General features: G+C 39.6%; 1 protein-coding gene across 2 annotated transcripts in view; it reads left to right on the plus strand.

Annotated features, from left to right (window-relative positions):
* The window catches only part of PDE3A (phosphodiesterase 3A), a 247,002-nt gene extending 230,825 nt beyond the window's left edge, over positions 1-16,177 (plus strand). Inside the window, exons 14-16 of one of the 2 annotated variants that reach the window (XM_031597803.2) lie at positions 2,944-3,099; positions 4,443-4,683; positions 7,549-16,177. In XM_031597803.2, coding sequence (XP_031453663.2) covers positions 2,944-3,099; positions 4,443-4,683; positions 7,549-7,796 — 645 coding nt within the window. In that variant the 3' untranslated portion in view covers positions 7,797-16,177. The remainder of the gene's footprint in view (positions 1-2,943; positions 3,100-4,442; positions 4,684-7,548) is intronic. The other variant, XM_090146012.1, reaches the window with a different exon arrangement.
* The last annotated feature ends 465 nt before the right edge of the window (positions 16,178-16,642 follow it).

Below are 16,642 nucleotides of genomic sequence, written 5' to 3' on the forward strand. Positions count from 1 at the left end.
ATGTTATTTTTATCTGTTTAATCCTATGTTAGCAAAATACAGAAGTCATAATGATTTTGAAATTCTAATTTGAATGCAGTGAAAGGATGATCCTTCTCTCTTACTTTAGTCCAAACGGGTATCCCCCTGAGAAGGACATCACTGGAGACCTTTCCTTTACACTCTGTTCAGGGAATATAAAATCACAACTCTGGGAATATATCTTTAAAATTGTTATATAGTTTCAATCTAATTTCAGTTTATTGGAAATAGTCACTTGTCAGGTCACTTTAATAATCTCCATCGCTCATCCGAACTGTAAGTACATTACCTAAATAGTATCTGCTTGGGAGCTGGTATTTCCTTCTCATTCCTTGAATAAAACCAAGCACAGCGTGTTTCCTGTCCCCAATTAGGACTTCCTAGCTGATTTAGTGACATACCTATAAAGTTTTCTTGCGGTATTGCTTAGACTGGACCTGAAAGTTAGAAGCCTGCAAATGTGTGACTGGTTTTGTTTTTCATTATCCTGTAACATTTCTCTTTGTTAGGCTCCAAGAAGGTGTAAAAGTTAAATTATGGTTCAGGGTAGAGAGAGAACTTATTTGGAGATCTATAAACATCTTAACTCCCTCTGTACTTCTGTTCCTCATGTTCCAGATCCTCCTGGTGATATTAGAGGAGATTCTCTTTGTCTTTTAAACCCCTTGGCCATTTTCACCTGACTAATTTTGTCTTTAAGTATTGAGCTTTCCAGCACATTCTCATCTGTCAGGGCTACAATGACAATAAAGCACAGAGAATTTAGGCTGTCTGGATATATGGATATATATTTGGTTTTGACAGTTTGGACAAAATAATTCATTTCTGTGAACGTAAGCAAAGAATGAAAACAAACAAAAACCACCACCAACAAAGAAAATACAACAAATAAGCTAAACCTTGACAGAGGTATAAACTGTCTTAACTGTAGAAGAGGACAAGCTTGACGAGCAGTAAATGCAGAGTAAAAAGCGTTGATTAAGACTGCTGAAAACTATATTTGTGTTAAATCTATCAGGACAACAATAGACATGATCACTGTGTAACCAAGCATGGTGATACCTGAGACACTGAAGGTAAATAAGAGAACAGTTTGATGTATCACGTCGTGCTAACTCACTATAGATTTGTAAGGACAGATATTTACCTTCTTCTTTGTCCTGATTACTTGAATAACCAAATGGCCACACTTGGAATAAAAAGTGGAGGAGAAAGTTAAAATAAAACCAGTGTTTGTGGCCAACCCTAGCTTTCTGTGAGTAATCACTGCCTTAAAAGAGATTATTTGTGGTTTGTTAGAAAACACCAGAGTGTTCTCAGACAGCAGACCTCACACATTTCTTTGTGTGGAGGTGCTGCAACTATGATAAACTGAGCTCTAAATGATTGTGTTATTGATTGAGTAGCTGAACTGCAGTTCATTGTACTGGGACCACAGCCAGGGAGACTGTAGAAGTCAGTGTAAACTTATGTAATGTAAGCATCCTCCTACCATGAAAGCTTGCAGTCTGGAAAATAGCAACAAGAAGTAATGAAGGAAGGTCGCTGTCTGTCACTTTCATGATATTAATGTATTGGAGAGGTTACTTCTGACACTAGTTATGTCAGTGTCTGTACCAATGGCAAAACCCTCACCATTGAGAACCCACTGCTCTATGGAACAGGGGACCTGGTGACTGGAAACACTTAAGTTTCATTTAGTTATAGCACAACTTTCTATCCATTTTCAACTATTGCAAGCTTGAAAATTAAAGCTATGTTACAAGGAGGGATTTGAGTTTAAAAAATTGATAGTAAAATAAATCCCTCCCCACTCGGAAATAAACTAGATGAAAAATCTGAGGTGGGAAAAAGTGACTAACAATAGCAAAGGTTGATATTACTAACTATTCAGAGATGGAAAAGGCTGAAGTCTTCACTTTGTTTTTTTTTGCCTCAGTCTTTTCAGGTAAAATGTAGCTTCAGGAAATCCATATCCCTGAGATGTGCCAGAAAGTCTGGGGCAATTAAGGCTTGTCCTCAGTGAATGGGATCAGGTCACACAAACTGACATACACAAGTCCATGGGAGTTGATAGGATGCAGCCATGTGTATAACTGCTTGGTGGAGAGAATGAAGTAGATGGAGCCAAACTCTGCTTGTTGTTATCTTGTGATGGGACAAGTGACAACAGCCCAAAGTGAAATGCAGGAAATACCATTTAAGAACAGGAATGGATTTGCTTCCTGTGAGAGGGATCATATGCTGGTAAAAAGTTACTCAGAGAGATTGCTGGAGATCCTCAAAACCCAACTAGACACAGTCCTGAGCAGCCTGCTCTGATTGACCCAGATGTGAGCAAAAGGAGTGGACAAGATGAATTTGAGAGGTGCTTTCCAGCCTCAACCTTTCTGAGATTCTTTGGCTTTAGAGAAGTTGATAGTACATAGCACATTTTATTGTGGGGAGGTATAGGAAAAAATAAAAAGGATAAAAAAGTGAATCCATTCCAAAAAAACCTAGATCAAATAGGGAAGTAGGTCTGTTACATCCATCTTCATGCTGTAAGAAAATCACCATGGCATTTGATGGTAATTTATCTTTGTACACTAATTAGCTAGTAACTTTTTGGAAAATGTTAGGGAAAGGTTGTATTTGTCTATTTTCCTAGTAATGCTTTCAGACTGAGACATTATTTGCTAAATATTAGTTCGTCATAATATATCTCAACATTCATTGTTTTTCACTTATTTTTCATTTTACAGATTCATCTGCAGATCATTGTACAGATAATTGTAAATTCCAGCCTCAGCTTAGCTTATCTGCTTGCACTCATGGTTTTGTTAAGCAGCTGAACAGCAAGATATCCCAAGGCAGAATTTTATCTGTGAATGCATTCTTACCCAGGATTACTGTCATACTTTTCCTTTCTCTATCTGCTAGGTGAACGATGATGTTGGGATTGACTGGACTAACGAGAATGACCGCTTACTGGTTTGCCAAATGTGTATCAAACTGGCTGACATAAATGGGCCTGCAAAATGCAAAGACTTGCATCTACAGTGGACAGAGGGCATTGTCAATGAGTTTTATGAACAGGTAAATAAATGCATGTCCAGGTAATATCTTCTGGTTGCATGTTGTATGCTGAACAGTCCTGCAGTATGCTAGTATTGGTGCTGAGTGAAATTGCAGAGAACAGGTCTGATGGAGTTGCTTAGAGTTCAACTAGGCAACCCTTTTGCTGAATCAGTGACTTTCAGTGTCATTTGGCACTGAAGCTTCTGATGTGTCCGCAAAGTATAACATTTTGGTGAAGATTGTTATAAAAATCAATAGAACAAAAACAACACATGGAAGTGAGATATCTTTTGTCTGTGCTTCAAAATTGAACTTACGTTTGTTGGCCTTTCAAGACACCAACAAGTTTTTGACCAGGTAACATTGTCTTTGGCTTTTGGAATATTGAGTTTGCCAGGAGGTAAACTCAGGCAATAGATATCTTCGTGGAAATTGAAACTGTCTGTCCAGATTCTAATCTGTACACTCAAATATAGATGCCTGTGTTGCATTAATGCATTAATTTGCATAACAAGATTGGTTAAGGGGATTTTTTTTAACTGAGGTAACATTTAATCTTGACATTTCTGCTCAGCTGAGCACTCACTGATATTACCAGAGGTTTTTATGTTATAGGGGTGACTTGCAGACTTTGTACTGCAAGAAAGTTCAGTTTTCTTTTCTGTCATAGGAAGACAGAGATAAAAGTCTTCCTATACCTCCCCTTCCCCGTGCCCTCTCTTCCCAAGAAAAGCTAGCAAAAAGCTTTCTGGGAAAGATTTACTGCTTCCAAGTAATGCCTGCTTTGATGGAGATCATTCCAATATTCCCAGGAAACAGTTAATTATAATGTAAAAACCAAAAGGAATTCTTTGTTTAAAGATATGTGTAATAATAAGGACAAAATCCACAAGAAAACAAGGTCAATGAGGTGGCTGGGGCTTGTAGCCCCAAGTAGGTTGTTCAGTCTTGTCCCCTGCAAACAGAGGACTGACTACAAGGAGAATGAGCTAACCAAAATCAGAAAACATTCCAGAAAATAATGTGAAGAAAGAAAGTAAACATTGGTTTTCCAACCTTCACACTCAGTGTAAAGTGCAGGTCAGTAGTGGACATCATTTTGAATAGTTATCAACTAACATTCTTGTTAAATTCAAACTATTGATAGTGAATCCTCTTGCAAGAGTAGAGCTGTAATTCAATTAAGCATTTGACGTAATGGTACTGTCATAATGTCATGCTGGCATGCTATGGAAGTGGCATTCTAGTAGGACTATTTATCTTTCCTCATTTTTAATTGGCTTGGTGTGCAGTGCTCCTTTTTGTGTCATGTTTTTTCTTCCGTTCACTTCAGAGAAATTACTGCTATTTTTCATCTCCAGGGTGATGAAGAGGCTAGCCTGGGCCTGCCTATCAGCCCTTTCATGGATCGCTCTGCTCCTCAGCTGGCACATCTCCAGGAATCCTTCATCACTCACATTGTGGGACCACTATGTAACTCCTATGACTCTGCGGGGTTGATGCCAGGAAAATGGATAGAAGATAGTGATGAATCAGGAGACACCGATGAGCATGAAGAGGAAGAAGCAGCAGAAATGGAAACTTGTGAAAATGCTGAATCCAGTAAGTTGCTCACACTTTTCCTTTTATTTTCTTTTTTTTCCAACAGAAGTTCCATACAGTGATCAAAAACTAAACAGTCAAATTGTAGAAGCACAGATCAGGTTCCAGGTGAACCACTCCAAAGTTAGAGAGATTCAGTGCTGTCCTTGGTGAAATCATCACAAAGTCAGTCACATTGGCACTCCCTCTCCTATATCACATCTTATGTCTAGAAAACATCAGCCTTCATTGCCCTAGTGAAACACTAATATGCAGCCTTTTCTCTAACAACCTCACCTTTTCTCTTCTTTCCTACACCCTTCCCTGGCCTACTGAATCTCATCTCCATTTTCTGTTGGGAAAGCTGAGAAGTGAAAAAAAATTGGTAATTGCTATAAGCCATATTAGGACCAAAAATTAAAATATTGGTCTCCTGATGTGACCTTTATTCTCTAGTAGGATTCAGATGTTGTTCTTATTAACACACACACACACAAACATACACACACACAGGCATATATTTTAACTTTAACAGGAGAGTGTGCACAAAATTAAACAGCAAGCATTAAATAAGCATGCACTGGTTTATTTTAACACCTTGTGATCTATCAGGATCATCTCTGTGATAGAAGGCAGGACTACACATTTCTATGGCAGATTCAGGCTTATGGAGTTGATTATCAGGGGAAAGTTGTGAGATTGATAACCAACAGACACCAAAGCACTGGAACTAATGTTGCCATATTAAAAAGGAAGATTAAGGATGTTCTCCTCACTTATCCATTCTAAGGTCTTGCCTTACTTTTAAACCCTTAGTCACCATTTGCCTCATTGCTGTATTCTCTTTTGTATCTCTACAAGTTAAACAATGCTGCTTTTAAGTTAAAAGCACAGAACATTAACACTTGTCACTTTGAGAACAGACCATTTTTTAGTCATCTTCTGTTTTCTTTTCCATGTTCTACCCTGTGATAATAGTTATTATTCATGCTTTTAGGTTGCTTTTAGGTTCTGTATCTTTTTCAAAACCCTAAAAATAAATATATCAAAAGGTTTGAAATATCTCAACAAATTCTTCCTCCTTCCTTTTTACTGAATGTGAGATGCTGATTTCAGTCATACATACATGTTAAAATCTGCTTTTCTCTCATTCCCTGCATTTTCTGTAACTGTATGGATGTTAATTACGTATCTACAGGATCTTTTGTGTGGGTATAGTCATTGGAAATTTTTTCCCATGATCAACACAGTTTTAGATGTTATAAATTTTTCTCTGTGAAACAAAATAAAAGGTTGAGATGTAAGTTGCGTAGATATTAAGCGTTGCGTTGGTGGAGATCTTTTTCTTGATGGAAGTGTCATTTAGGTAGATGGAAATATAGTTTTTGCAGAAAACGTAGGTCCTGATAATTCCCCGAAGAAGCTCAGTTAAATTTAGAGTTATAAAACTTAAGGTAGCTTAAAATGGGTTATTGCTTTTACCACTATACACGAACATGTAATTTTCCCAAATTTCTGTTGCAAGGACGCAAATTAAACAGACTCATTCTTTGGTTATTCAGGCAAATTTTAGCACCACACGCAAGTTCTCACCAGTCTCTGAGGGAGCAGCAAGATGCGGGGTCACCCGGGAAACGAAGGAGAGAATGTCCTGCTGTGGCATTGGCAGAGCAGGGGCTTCTTATTAGTGCTAAACCTGAAGGTTTCCTACAGAGAACCAAGGGCTTTCTAATGAAGGATTGAGTTGGATTTGGTCTGTGCTCAGTGAAAAGCTCTTTGTTTCCAGTTCAAAAGCTTCAAGGGCTAAACGTTTTGGACCCTGACACAGGCATACTTTAGGCAACCTGCAAATACTAATCCACGCAAATTTATTTGGTACAAAACATTCCTCTACGTCACTTTCTTTAAAAAAAAGAAATCAGCAGTTGTCTTTGGAGAGGTTATTATTTCAGTTCTATGACCACCTTTGCCAATGTTAATGATCAGGAAAACTTTTCAAGCTTTGTAGTTTGAGCTAAGAATCTTCTCTTTCATTTTTGGGGTGTGTTGTGTTGGACAAGCTATAGAGACACTGAAAAAAAAAAACACTTCTCTTTTTGTAGTGAGGTATATTGTGTTGGGCAGGCTATGAAAACACTTCAGACAGCAGAACACTTGTGGTGCAGTTGTGTCAGGGTTTTTGAGAACTAACAGTGGCAAAAGCATTCTGTAGATTAACAAGAGGAGACTGCTTCAAAACCAGTGATAAGCAAGCTCCCTGCTAGTATTCAGCTGTATGACCACTTCATCAGCGGTCAAACTCTGCCACTGGAGCAGTGTTGTGCAAAAGCTTTAAGGTAATCTCTATTGCAGTGATGCTGCAGTAAATCTCTGTCTTTGAAAAGACAACACAGGAACATGTTCCATCCATTGAGTACTAATGCTCATTAGTTTACCTCCTGATCAGACCAAAGGTAAAATGTGAGAAAACAAAATCAAGAATATTTTCCCAGAGCAGTGAGCAGAGATCCATTTGGGGATGGGGGATTAATGTGGGTGTATAGAGTAAGTTGCCCAATGTTTTGAAGCTCTTGATTCCAAGAAAGTGAGTGGAAACAGCTCAAAGACCTTTGTTGTGCACAAACATTCAGGCACTAGATGTCTCTGTGAGCTGAACGGTCAGACTATGGCAGGAGAAGGCTGGGGTTCAATCAGTGTGGGAAATCAGCATTTTTTCCCAGAGGTCTGGGGAGACATGGCTGTCTGAGTTTTTAGGAGTGTTTATGTTGACAGTTTTAAAAATCTATTGTTCCCTATCATGCACCCTGTCTACTTCCTACACCTTCAATCCATTCTTCTTCTTCCTTCACAGAAATCAGTACACTAATATCACATGGTATTTTACAGGAAAGAAGAAGTTCAAGAGGAGGAAAATCTACTGTCAGATCACTCAGCACCTGCTTCAGAACCATAAAATGTGGAAGAAAGTAATTGAGGATGAGGAGAGGTTAGCTGGGACAGAGAAGCAAGGCGCGGAGCAATCCACACTGCACCCATCTTCAGAACAAATTCAGGCCATCAGGGAAGAGGAGGAAGAGAAGGGGAAGCCCAAGAGAGACGAAGAAGAGAACACAACTGTAGAACCGAACCAATGACAATATTTACAGCAGTATTTTAAGACAGATTGACTCGTGCACAGACTCTTTCTCAAGCCAGCACAGCATTTAGACACCACACTGTAGAAGTATGGGATTATGCGCCTACAGCTGTTTAATTTGTTTCTCTTTCCTTTTTATGGTGAGGTACATTGTTTAAACTCCTGTGCTCAAGGAAGCTTTCACACTGCTACACCGGCTTTTACAGACTTTCTTTAAAGAGATTTGGGGTGGGGGTGGGGAGTGGATTTATATAAATATATATATATATATATATAGCCAGGGTTTTTGGCTGTGCACTTCAGCAAAATACATTTAATGATATATTATGGTCACTGTGATATTTACAGAAGGAAGTTATCTAAAGAAATGCTGTTTCTAAAGCACATTTGCAGTTAACAGCGAGGTACCAGTTAAGTAGCTTTTGCTCTTAATACTGAGGGATAAAAGTTCCAAAGCTTTACATGTGTCCTGCCAACATATATGTGTATGAGGGGAGTGCTCATGTGTGTGGGTGGATATAATGTCATATAGCAGAGTTTGAGACTAGCTGTAGCACATCCCAATACACAACAAAGAACAGGAGGCCTAAATTTTAAGAATTCGTGCCCATGAGGAGCCCTTTTGAGGAGCTCTGTATTCCCATCCTCCTGTGAGGACTGGGCTGCATGCTGGCTTTGTGACTTCAGCTCTTCTTCCTTCTCTTCCTCCTCCTCCTCCAGCACCTCCCAAACTGCTGGCAAAGGGATGTGCCAGGGCACTTATTCCAGTTGGGTTACGAGGGATTGTGCAGCATGCTGCCTGTGAAAGGCCCCGACCCTCTGTCTGCCTCTGAGTGCAAGAATGGCATATATGTTTGAGCAGGAAGCAGAAAAGAGCAAACGTGTGTGCGTATGCAGAAACTAGAGGCAACACTGCCATCTTTCCACCCAGACCTTATGCCTCCACACATCAGTGGCCAAATATACCATATAAGAGCGAAGCTAAGCACCATCTCTTGAGAGCAAAAGAAGGGGAGCATGGAGATCATGCCCCTTCTCAGAATAAAATGTGGACGATGCATTAGGAGAAGGGTTGGAGAATGGTGCCAGTCCTGAGGATGTCTCAGCAACCACTCACAGGAGCTTCGGAGAGCTTGGATTTCAGTGCAAGGTGCTGGCTGGGAGCAGTTTGTTGCTGGTGTTCTGCCTAGAAGCAGCGTGTTTGATCCCACCAGTATACTTAATGGTTTTTTCTTTTTATTTTTCTTTTTCAAGTGAGAGGAAAAGATCGCTCCTGTAGAAGAGCAGATCTTTTTGTTTTGTTCTGTTTGTTTTTTCTCTGTTGTTTATGCTGTGAGCCAAATGTCTATTTAAAAGGTTGAATATTCACTTTCAATATTTTATTTCACGATATTGTATTTGTCAATGATTAGCTATCTAGATGTAAATATGGAAAAATTTTTATGAGTTCCTGTAGATAATGATATCTTTAAGAAAAAGAAAAAAAGAAAAAAGAAAAAAAGGGAAAAGTTTTTTTTGTAAAGCTAATTTTTTAAAAATGAATACAAAGGCATTTTTATATAGTGTAGCCATTTTCAAACCCAACAAAAAGGTGTTAAGTAATATGTACAGACCCTTCTGGAAAGCCACTGGTCTGCAGGGTCATGGCTTTTACATATTAATGCTCTTTGGGACTGGCAACACCATCCAGTACCACAACATTTAGAGCATTTTGTTATTTCTTTTTTCCCCACAAGAAGAGCTATATATATATTTATATATATATATATAAAGCTCAGTATCTCTCAAAAATGATTAGACTATGTATTCTCTTTTATCCAAATCCTGTAGCCCCTTGTCAAGAAGAGGATTGCTTGTGGGAGTAAAAAGGCTTGTGAAAGGAAGAGTTTGTAGGAGAAGTCCTTTCTATGTTAAATAGCTGACATTGCATCCATCATTTTTTGCCATTTTGTTATGCATTCACTCTACTTCATGGTCCTATTGATACCTTCCCCAAAACATTCTCTGCCAAAGCAAGTTGTCACTTCAGAGAATCTCTCTGCTTTGCATTTCTGATAGAGTGAGATTTGCTGGAAGAGAGGAGTTTGATTTCTCACCAGTAGAGATGTTTGCATTTGGACAGAATGACTCTAGAGTATGGCTCTGGATGCTCTTATCAGCGGAAAGATTTAGACAGTGGTTTTCAATGAAATCCGAAAAGCAAAGGTCCAAACTGAACTATTATTTTAAACTGAAAGGATAGAGTTCATTCAAAAGAAAGAGACAACTCACGTATTCTCCAAGATCCCAGCAAATCTCTCCCAGATCCAGCTTGCACCATTTCACAGTGCAGTTTTATTAACTCAGGTCTTTTACAGTGAAGGATTACTGACAGGCCTAAAATCAGATGATCTTTGATTTTATCCCAACTGGAAGCAGTGCCTGCAAGGAATCAGAAGTAGCTGGGACTGGTTAACTGGGTAAGAGGTAACATTTTTTTGCACTCCATATAGTTACTGGTAGAATCCAATTTCTGCAGTGTTCACTCTTTATCAATCTGCATTTCTGGCAGGAAACAATCAGGGAATTCCCAAGGTTGATTCACATATAACACAAAGAAATGCCAGAGAGATTTTGTATCAAATGTGTGAAAACAGTTTTTTACTTTATTTTTTTGTTTTGTTTTGTTTTAGTAACTAGTGAAGCAGGTTATTTTTCAGTGGTTGGAGTTCTTGTGTTTTTTTATGTACTAGCTTCTAGTCCAAAGGAGGCAAAACTTCTGAGCTGCAGTTGCAGCAATGTTTCTGAGGCTAGACCTTGATGGTTTCCCACTTTGTGCAGTCCTTTGGTAGTGCAAATAAACCACAACCTGTGCAATATTTTTGGAAAAGAAAATTGTATTCTTTCATCAAAGCATTCAGATTTCAGGTAGGCTATTTTAAATGTTAATATGAGTTTCTGTAATGTATGTTATGCAGAGGGGTTGGTTAAATGCTAGAGAAAGCGCTATCTAGTGTTTGCAGTTAAAAAATAACGTGAGCCTTATATGAGAAATAAGTTGTGGGAATTTACTATGACAAAGGAATTCTCCAGTGCTCCTTGGAGCATTTTAATTTTAGCTTATTCTGTGAACAAAGTCCCTTACAGAAAGCTGGAGAATTGGCTATGCATCACTAATGCCTGCAAACTCGTGCTGGCTCTCAGAGTAAATGCCTGTCACGTTCAGGGTGTGGGTGGTTTCCAGGCAGTTGTGATCAAAGAATGCACTTTTCACCAATGCAGGTATAGTTAGTCATCAGTTTTTACCCTGATATAATGTGTGAACATCTCTACATCATCAAGTTATAATCCCAGAACACAGTAGAATTTGCTCAGAACCTTTTGACTGGTGGTTTGGGGGCTTATACTCTTAATGTTCTACTGTCAGAAGCTCTGAATGTTCTGACTGTCTGAATGAGGAAGGAAGATAAGTCTATAATGTTTCAGATAGGTACTTCTAAAAATATCATCTGAGTTCTAATCAAGTTCCATTCCCAAATCCTTTTTCATGCTTTCCCTTTTGGACTTTAAAATCATTTGTTTTCTTCAGAAAGTTTTCCTCAAGTCCTGTCTGCTGATTTAGAAGCAGTCTGGCCCTTCCTTCCTTCCTTCCTTCCTTCCTTCCTTCCTTCCTTCCTTCCTTCCTTCCTTCCTTCCTTCCTTCTTTCCATCCATCCATCCATCCATCCATCCATCCATCCATCCATCCATCCATCCATCTATCCATCCTTTCCTGCCAAACTGAGCACTGGTTTGTGGTACAGTCCATGACAGTTGTCCAGTTGTCCTCCACATCCAGTACTGCATCCATGCTGAGCAATGAACTGAGTAGGTGTGGGGTGACTATCAATTTTCAAAACAAACCTGGTTATGCTTGGCTGCGACCCAGAGAAAGCATCGGGTGCTTGATCAGCCATCGCCCCAGTGGGATGCACCCAATGGTCCACGTGTGGGAGAGGCAGTACAGATGTTCTCCAGCTCGTGCTGGAGAGGAAACATCAAAGAGAAGTAGTGCTCAGTAGGTTTTGGGATGGCAGCAATGAGTTTGTGGGTTTTCTTTCTCAGAAAGCAGAGGCTTTTGCCTGCTGGAAAATCTAAGATTCATAAAAGATATAATAGTTTCAATTGCTTTTTCGACCACTGTTATGGTTGAGATGTTTCTGCGTCACTGTTTGAAGCAGAAGAGGTTCAATATAAGCATGAGCAAGAGAGTCCCAAGCATCCCTCTGCCATATGGGCAGATAAAATCAGCTGCCTGCATCTCCTATCTGCTGCAGCTGGCAGGCAATGCAAGGCTCAGACCTGGATATTGGTCAGAGGTTATGGAGGTTCCTCAGCTCAGCAGTGCTGTATTTAGTCCTTGAGTTGTGGCAAACAGGGAGAGAGGCAGAGAAAGGGAAAGAGAAAAGAAAAATATAATACAGTATGAAACAAACTTCGTGCAACGTGCTAACTTTTCTTTCAAAATCAAATGCAGCCCCATGGAGTGAAGTAAGCCTAGGTTTTCTGGGGTTTTAATCAGTTTGATGTTGCAGTGTTAGTCAAAATGGTGGCAGCATTAAAGGGAACTGTTTCCAGCAATTAGGGCGAATGAATTTTTTTATTATTATTATTTTTTTTAAGTAGCCCAACAAATAAACCATCCTTTGACATCTGAATGGCTTTTATTTATTTTAGTATTTTCTAATGTTAGTGGAGTTAAAGCCTGGAAATTTGAAAGGAAAGATGAAATGCATCTTTGATGCGTTCTCAGTTTACGGGCCTCCTGAGGAAACTGCACCTGTTTAAGTGTTACTGAATGTATGGGGGAATAATTGAAATCGAGGTGACAGCTATTTTAAGCAGTCATTGGAAGAGTTAGCAAAAATATTGATTATTGAAGGCAAACCTTGAATTAGAGCAAAATGGCAACAGTACATTTGAGAACAACTGAATATGATAAATCTTTCTTTGAATTTCATCGCTTTCATTCAGCAAAACAACATTCCTCTGGAGGTAAATCAAAGCAGGGCTTTAGCCCATGCTGTGGTGGTTATTGAATCCCAGCATCACAGGCAGCAGTGTGAGAGTTACCCTCCATTTACTTTCCAATTATGATTTATTCAGAGGCTTTTAATGTGATTTGCCTGGCAGGCAGGTGATTTTGGATGAAAAACACATCACGCCTCCTCAGCAGGGTGCACATGTCACCCCCATGCAGCCCTGCCTGAAGCCTTGGGGCTATGGAAGCCCCTCGGAGCCAGCAGGCAGCAGAGTGCTGGCACATCTCTGGAGAACCCTTTCCCACAGTGACAACAGAGCAAAAGCTTGAGCCAGTTCACAGTACTTCTTTGAGAAATCTGAAGCAACAGTAAGCACAGTGCAGCTTGAAAGCCTGCCAGCAGCATGTGAGATGTGTGCAGCAAGTCCTGAGTCCGTGCACATGTGAAAGGATCCTTTCATCAAGGTGATGGGGTTGGGCGTAACCAGCGGGCTGTGTTGACGGGCTGTTGAGCTGAAGTATGAAGTAAGCCAAGGAGGGTTTTAGTTTTTCAGTGTTCTGTCATCTAAAAAAACCTTTTCTTGGTGCTAGGGGAGGAGAACAATTATAGCATTTATTTCAATTGAGATTTTCAGGTGGCTAGAGTGTGCAAGTCCAGTACGTCAACTGGACAAGAGGTGAGACTTGTGCTAGTTATAGTAGTGTGTGAGATCTGGGCGCTGAGGAGCACACTGGAATTTGCAGGCGTGGGAAGTGCTGTTCCCAGCAGTGAACTGGATGAGAAAGTGCAAGCGCTCCTGCTTTCCAGCTGTGTGGAAGCATAGAGCAGAGAAAAAAGACTTTATCACAGCCATGAGCTGTGTATCCTTTATGACTGAAATCTCCAGTGCTGGTTGAAGAGCTACAAAAATCAGCTCAAACAAGCAAGGGGCAGCACGAGTCACGCCAGCAAGGCTGCCATCGCCTCCTCTCTCATGGAGGATGAGCAGCACAGTATGAGGCATGGGGAGGAGCAGATGTTGGGTGTCAGCTGGCTGTTGTCAGAGCAGCTAGAGAAATGCCTGCAGTGATGCAATCCCATCCCTTGCCCAGCTGGCTGTGGCTGGTTCAGCACTGTGGGCTTAGAGGCTTTGCTTTTCGACTGTCTTTCTTCACCACAGCAAATATTTAGAAAGAGACCATGCTCATTGCTTTAAAATATTTATTTAAAAGAGATTTGGTTTTTATTTTTTTTTTCCATTGATCCCAACAATTTTGCCCCCGTGCTTTTATACAAAGAAAAATAGTTTCAGAGAGAAAACAGTTAGGGATCATCATACCTGTCCATACTTCTCTAGATAGAAGTCTGTCATCTGTTCAAGCTGCCTTTCCTTTCTGAAGTTCCCTCCTGATTCTGACACACAATGAAAAGCTGTATTTGAACGCAAAGTTTTCATTTTAGGCGTTTATAAACCCAAATACAGTACTGCAGATGGTATCTAAAGGATCAAAGGCGGCATTTGGAGCTGCTCTGTGGCATTGATGGTGTTTTTAATATTTCAGCCATGTCGGCGTACGTTTGGTCGTTACTTTTCTGAAGTTAAGTGCTCTTTTCTTGAGTAATCGATGTAAGATGTCTGCATGACAGAAAGTAATTTAAGTTCACTTTTTTTAAAAAATGTGATTCGTGCTGTAGGCTACGTTTGTTCATCAGATAACATTTTCACAGAGGGGTGGCAGCTTATTTTTTGTTAATGCTTTCAATAGAACATCGAGGGTGTTTTCCAGCAGAATCACATTCTGAAACCTTTGCCTCAGCAACTCCAGCAGGAGTGGGGCCTTTAAAAAAAACGACTTTCTAATACAATTTTGCCATCTGGGTAAAAACGTGCAAGTATGTACATCAAATACAAGCTATACTTCCAAAAAAAAAAGAAAAAAAAAGAAAGAAAGAAAGAAAGAAAAGAAATCAAAGTAATTAAGAAATCAGTTCAGCGAGGTCAAAACACTTCCTGAATGAAAATGTGAAGTGTGTGGATGTGTATGAAGTACTCAGTGGCCCACTAAACATTGGGGCCGGTCATTCAAGTCTTGTATTTCTGAATTCCTCAGAGGCCTACCGAGGCCTTTGAGTTGAGAAGGCCCCAAGGGATTCAGCCCTCTCCTGTCCCAACCCACAGGCATTGGCTCCTGCGCTGCTGCTCTGGGTGCCGAGGCTCAGGCTGGCTTTGTGATGCTCACTCAGATCCAGCATAGTTCCAAATGAACCCTTCCCAGAATCGTTCACTTCGGAAGGTGAGAGAAAGAGGGGGGAAATATGTCTATTTACGTATACAGCTTTGATATACGGCTGTATTTGAGAAGGCTTTGGGTATCTTTGTAATTCCTTTGCAGCAATATTTAGAAAAAGAACTGCCGACCAAAGTGGCAATGCAGAGAAATGCCATCTCGTTCAGGATTTGTACACGCCAGTTTTTAACACAGTGTTCCTTTCACTAAGTACTGCATACGTTAATTTGTATTTATATCTTGTCAATATTGTTGTAACCGAGCTTCTCCTTTTTAAACACTTCAGGAACAAGGCCTTGTATTTTTAGGTGATTTTCATAAATGGAGTAATTTTTTTCCTTTCACTAGTATCTTGCACTCAATACATGTAGCAATACCTAATATATTCTCTTCACAAGTATTTGTTAAGTGATTTAGTTAATGGCTGATCAATGTTTTGTACAAAATAGATTCTGTACAGGAAAAAAAAATCTTTTAGATAAACATTATTTATTTTTACTGTTTTGTAAGTTAGACACTATAATGAAGCTCCTTTTTGCCAGAATTACTGGAAGTGCCTCTTGGTAAAATGTATTATACAGTAAATATGTATTCAAAATTATTAGAAATACTTGTCACAAAATGAACAATGTGGATGTTGCAATGTGAAGACAAACGTACAACATAAATATAATTCTGTGGTATCCTGTTTGCTGTGTTTCTTTTTCCTTTATCAAACAAACTCGCTCTCAGTGCTCAGCTTTTTGCTGACAGGCCAGGCAGGGGTGACCATCACCTCTCCAGACTCTCACCCACTCAGGCTGTGGGAGGATTTGAGCATGGTTTGAAACAGGCCCCACCAGCTGGCCAGCACCTGCCTGGAAATGCAGCCACTGTGTGACCTGCCAATGTGGAAGAGGTATTTTACCCTTTCTCCATCTCATTTTTTTTCTCCAGTTTGGGTATGGCAGGGCTATGTGGGTGCACACATACCATACAGGCCTTCTTCTGAAGTGTTTGTCTGTACGATAAAGCAGATATATGTTTAATCACCATTTAATCTGCCAGCTTTCTTTCATGTGTGTTTGTGCCCCATGCTCACGTTTATTGGTACCTGATTATCTGTAGCTTCACCAGCAGAATTCTGTGCTATATTTCACTAATAAATCCCATATTAACTGCTGTGTGACTCAACTAATCTGTGGAAGGCCTCATTATAAACATCCTTCTTTGATAAAGACCAGTATTTCAATATCTGTTATCTGTCTGCTTTTCAGTCCAATATGGACCGTGCTGATTGACAATTGACAAATATAATGTCATTCTTCAGTGACAGATTTTAGTAGTCCATGGCACATATTACTATTGATATCTAGCTGGTTTCTTGGATCACTGTTTATACTTTTCAAAAAAAAAAACATTTTACAGCTATCTAAAACTTTTCCTATTTTTTGTCTTAAGTTTTATTACCTACTTTCATGAAAGATCTGCTGAGCTTTTTAGCCAAGTTGTTTGAAATGGCTGTGTACAGATTTTCTGGATCAGCTATGTAGTCAAAGCCTCTTTTCTCATAACTTAAAAATTCCAATTTTCAAAGT

The sequence above is a fragment of the Phasianus colchicus genome, chromosome 1 (assembly GCF_987193195.1).
Source record: "Phasianus colchicus chromosome 1, bPhaCol1.hap1.1, whole genome shotgun sequence".
In the NCBI taxonomy this organism is placed as follows: Eukaryota; Metazoa; Chordata; class Aves; order Galliformes; family Phasianidae; genus Phasianus; species Phasianus colchicus.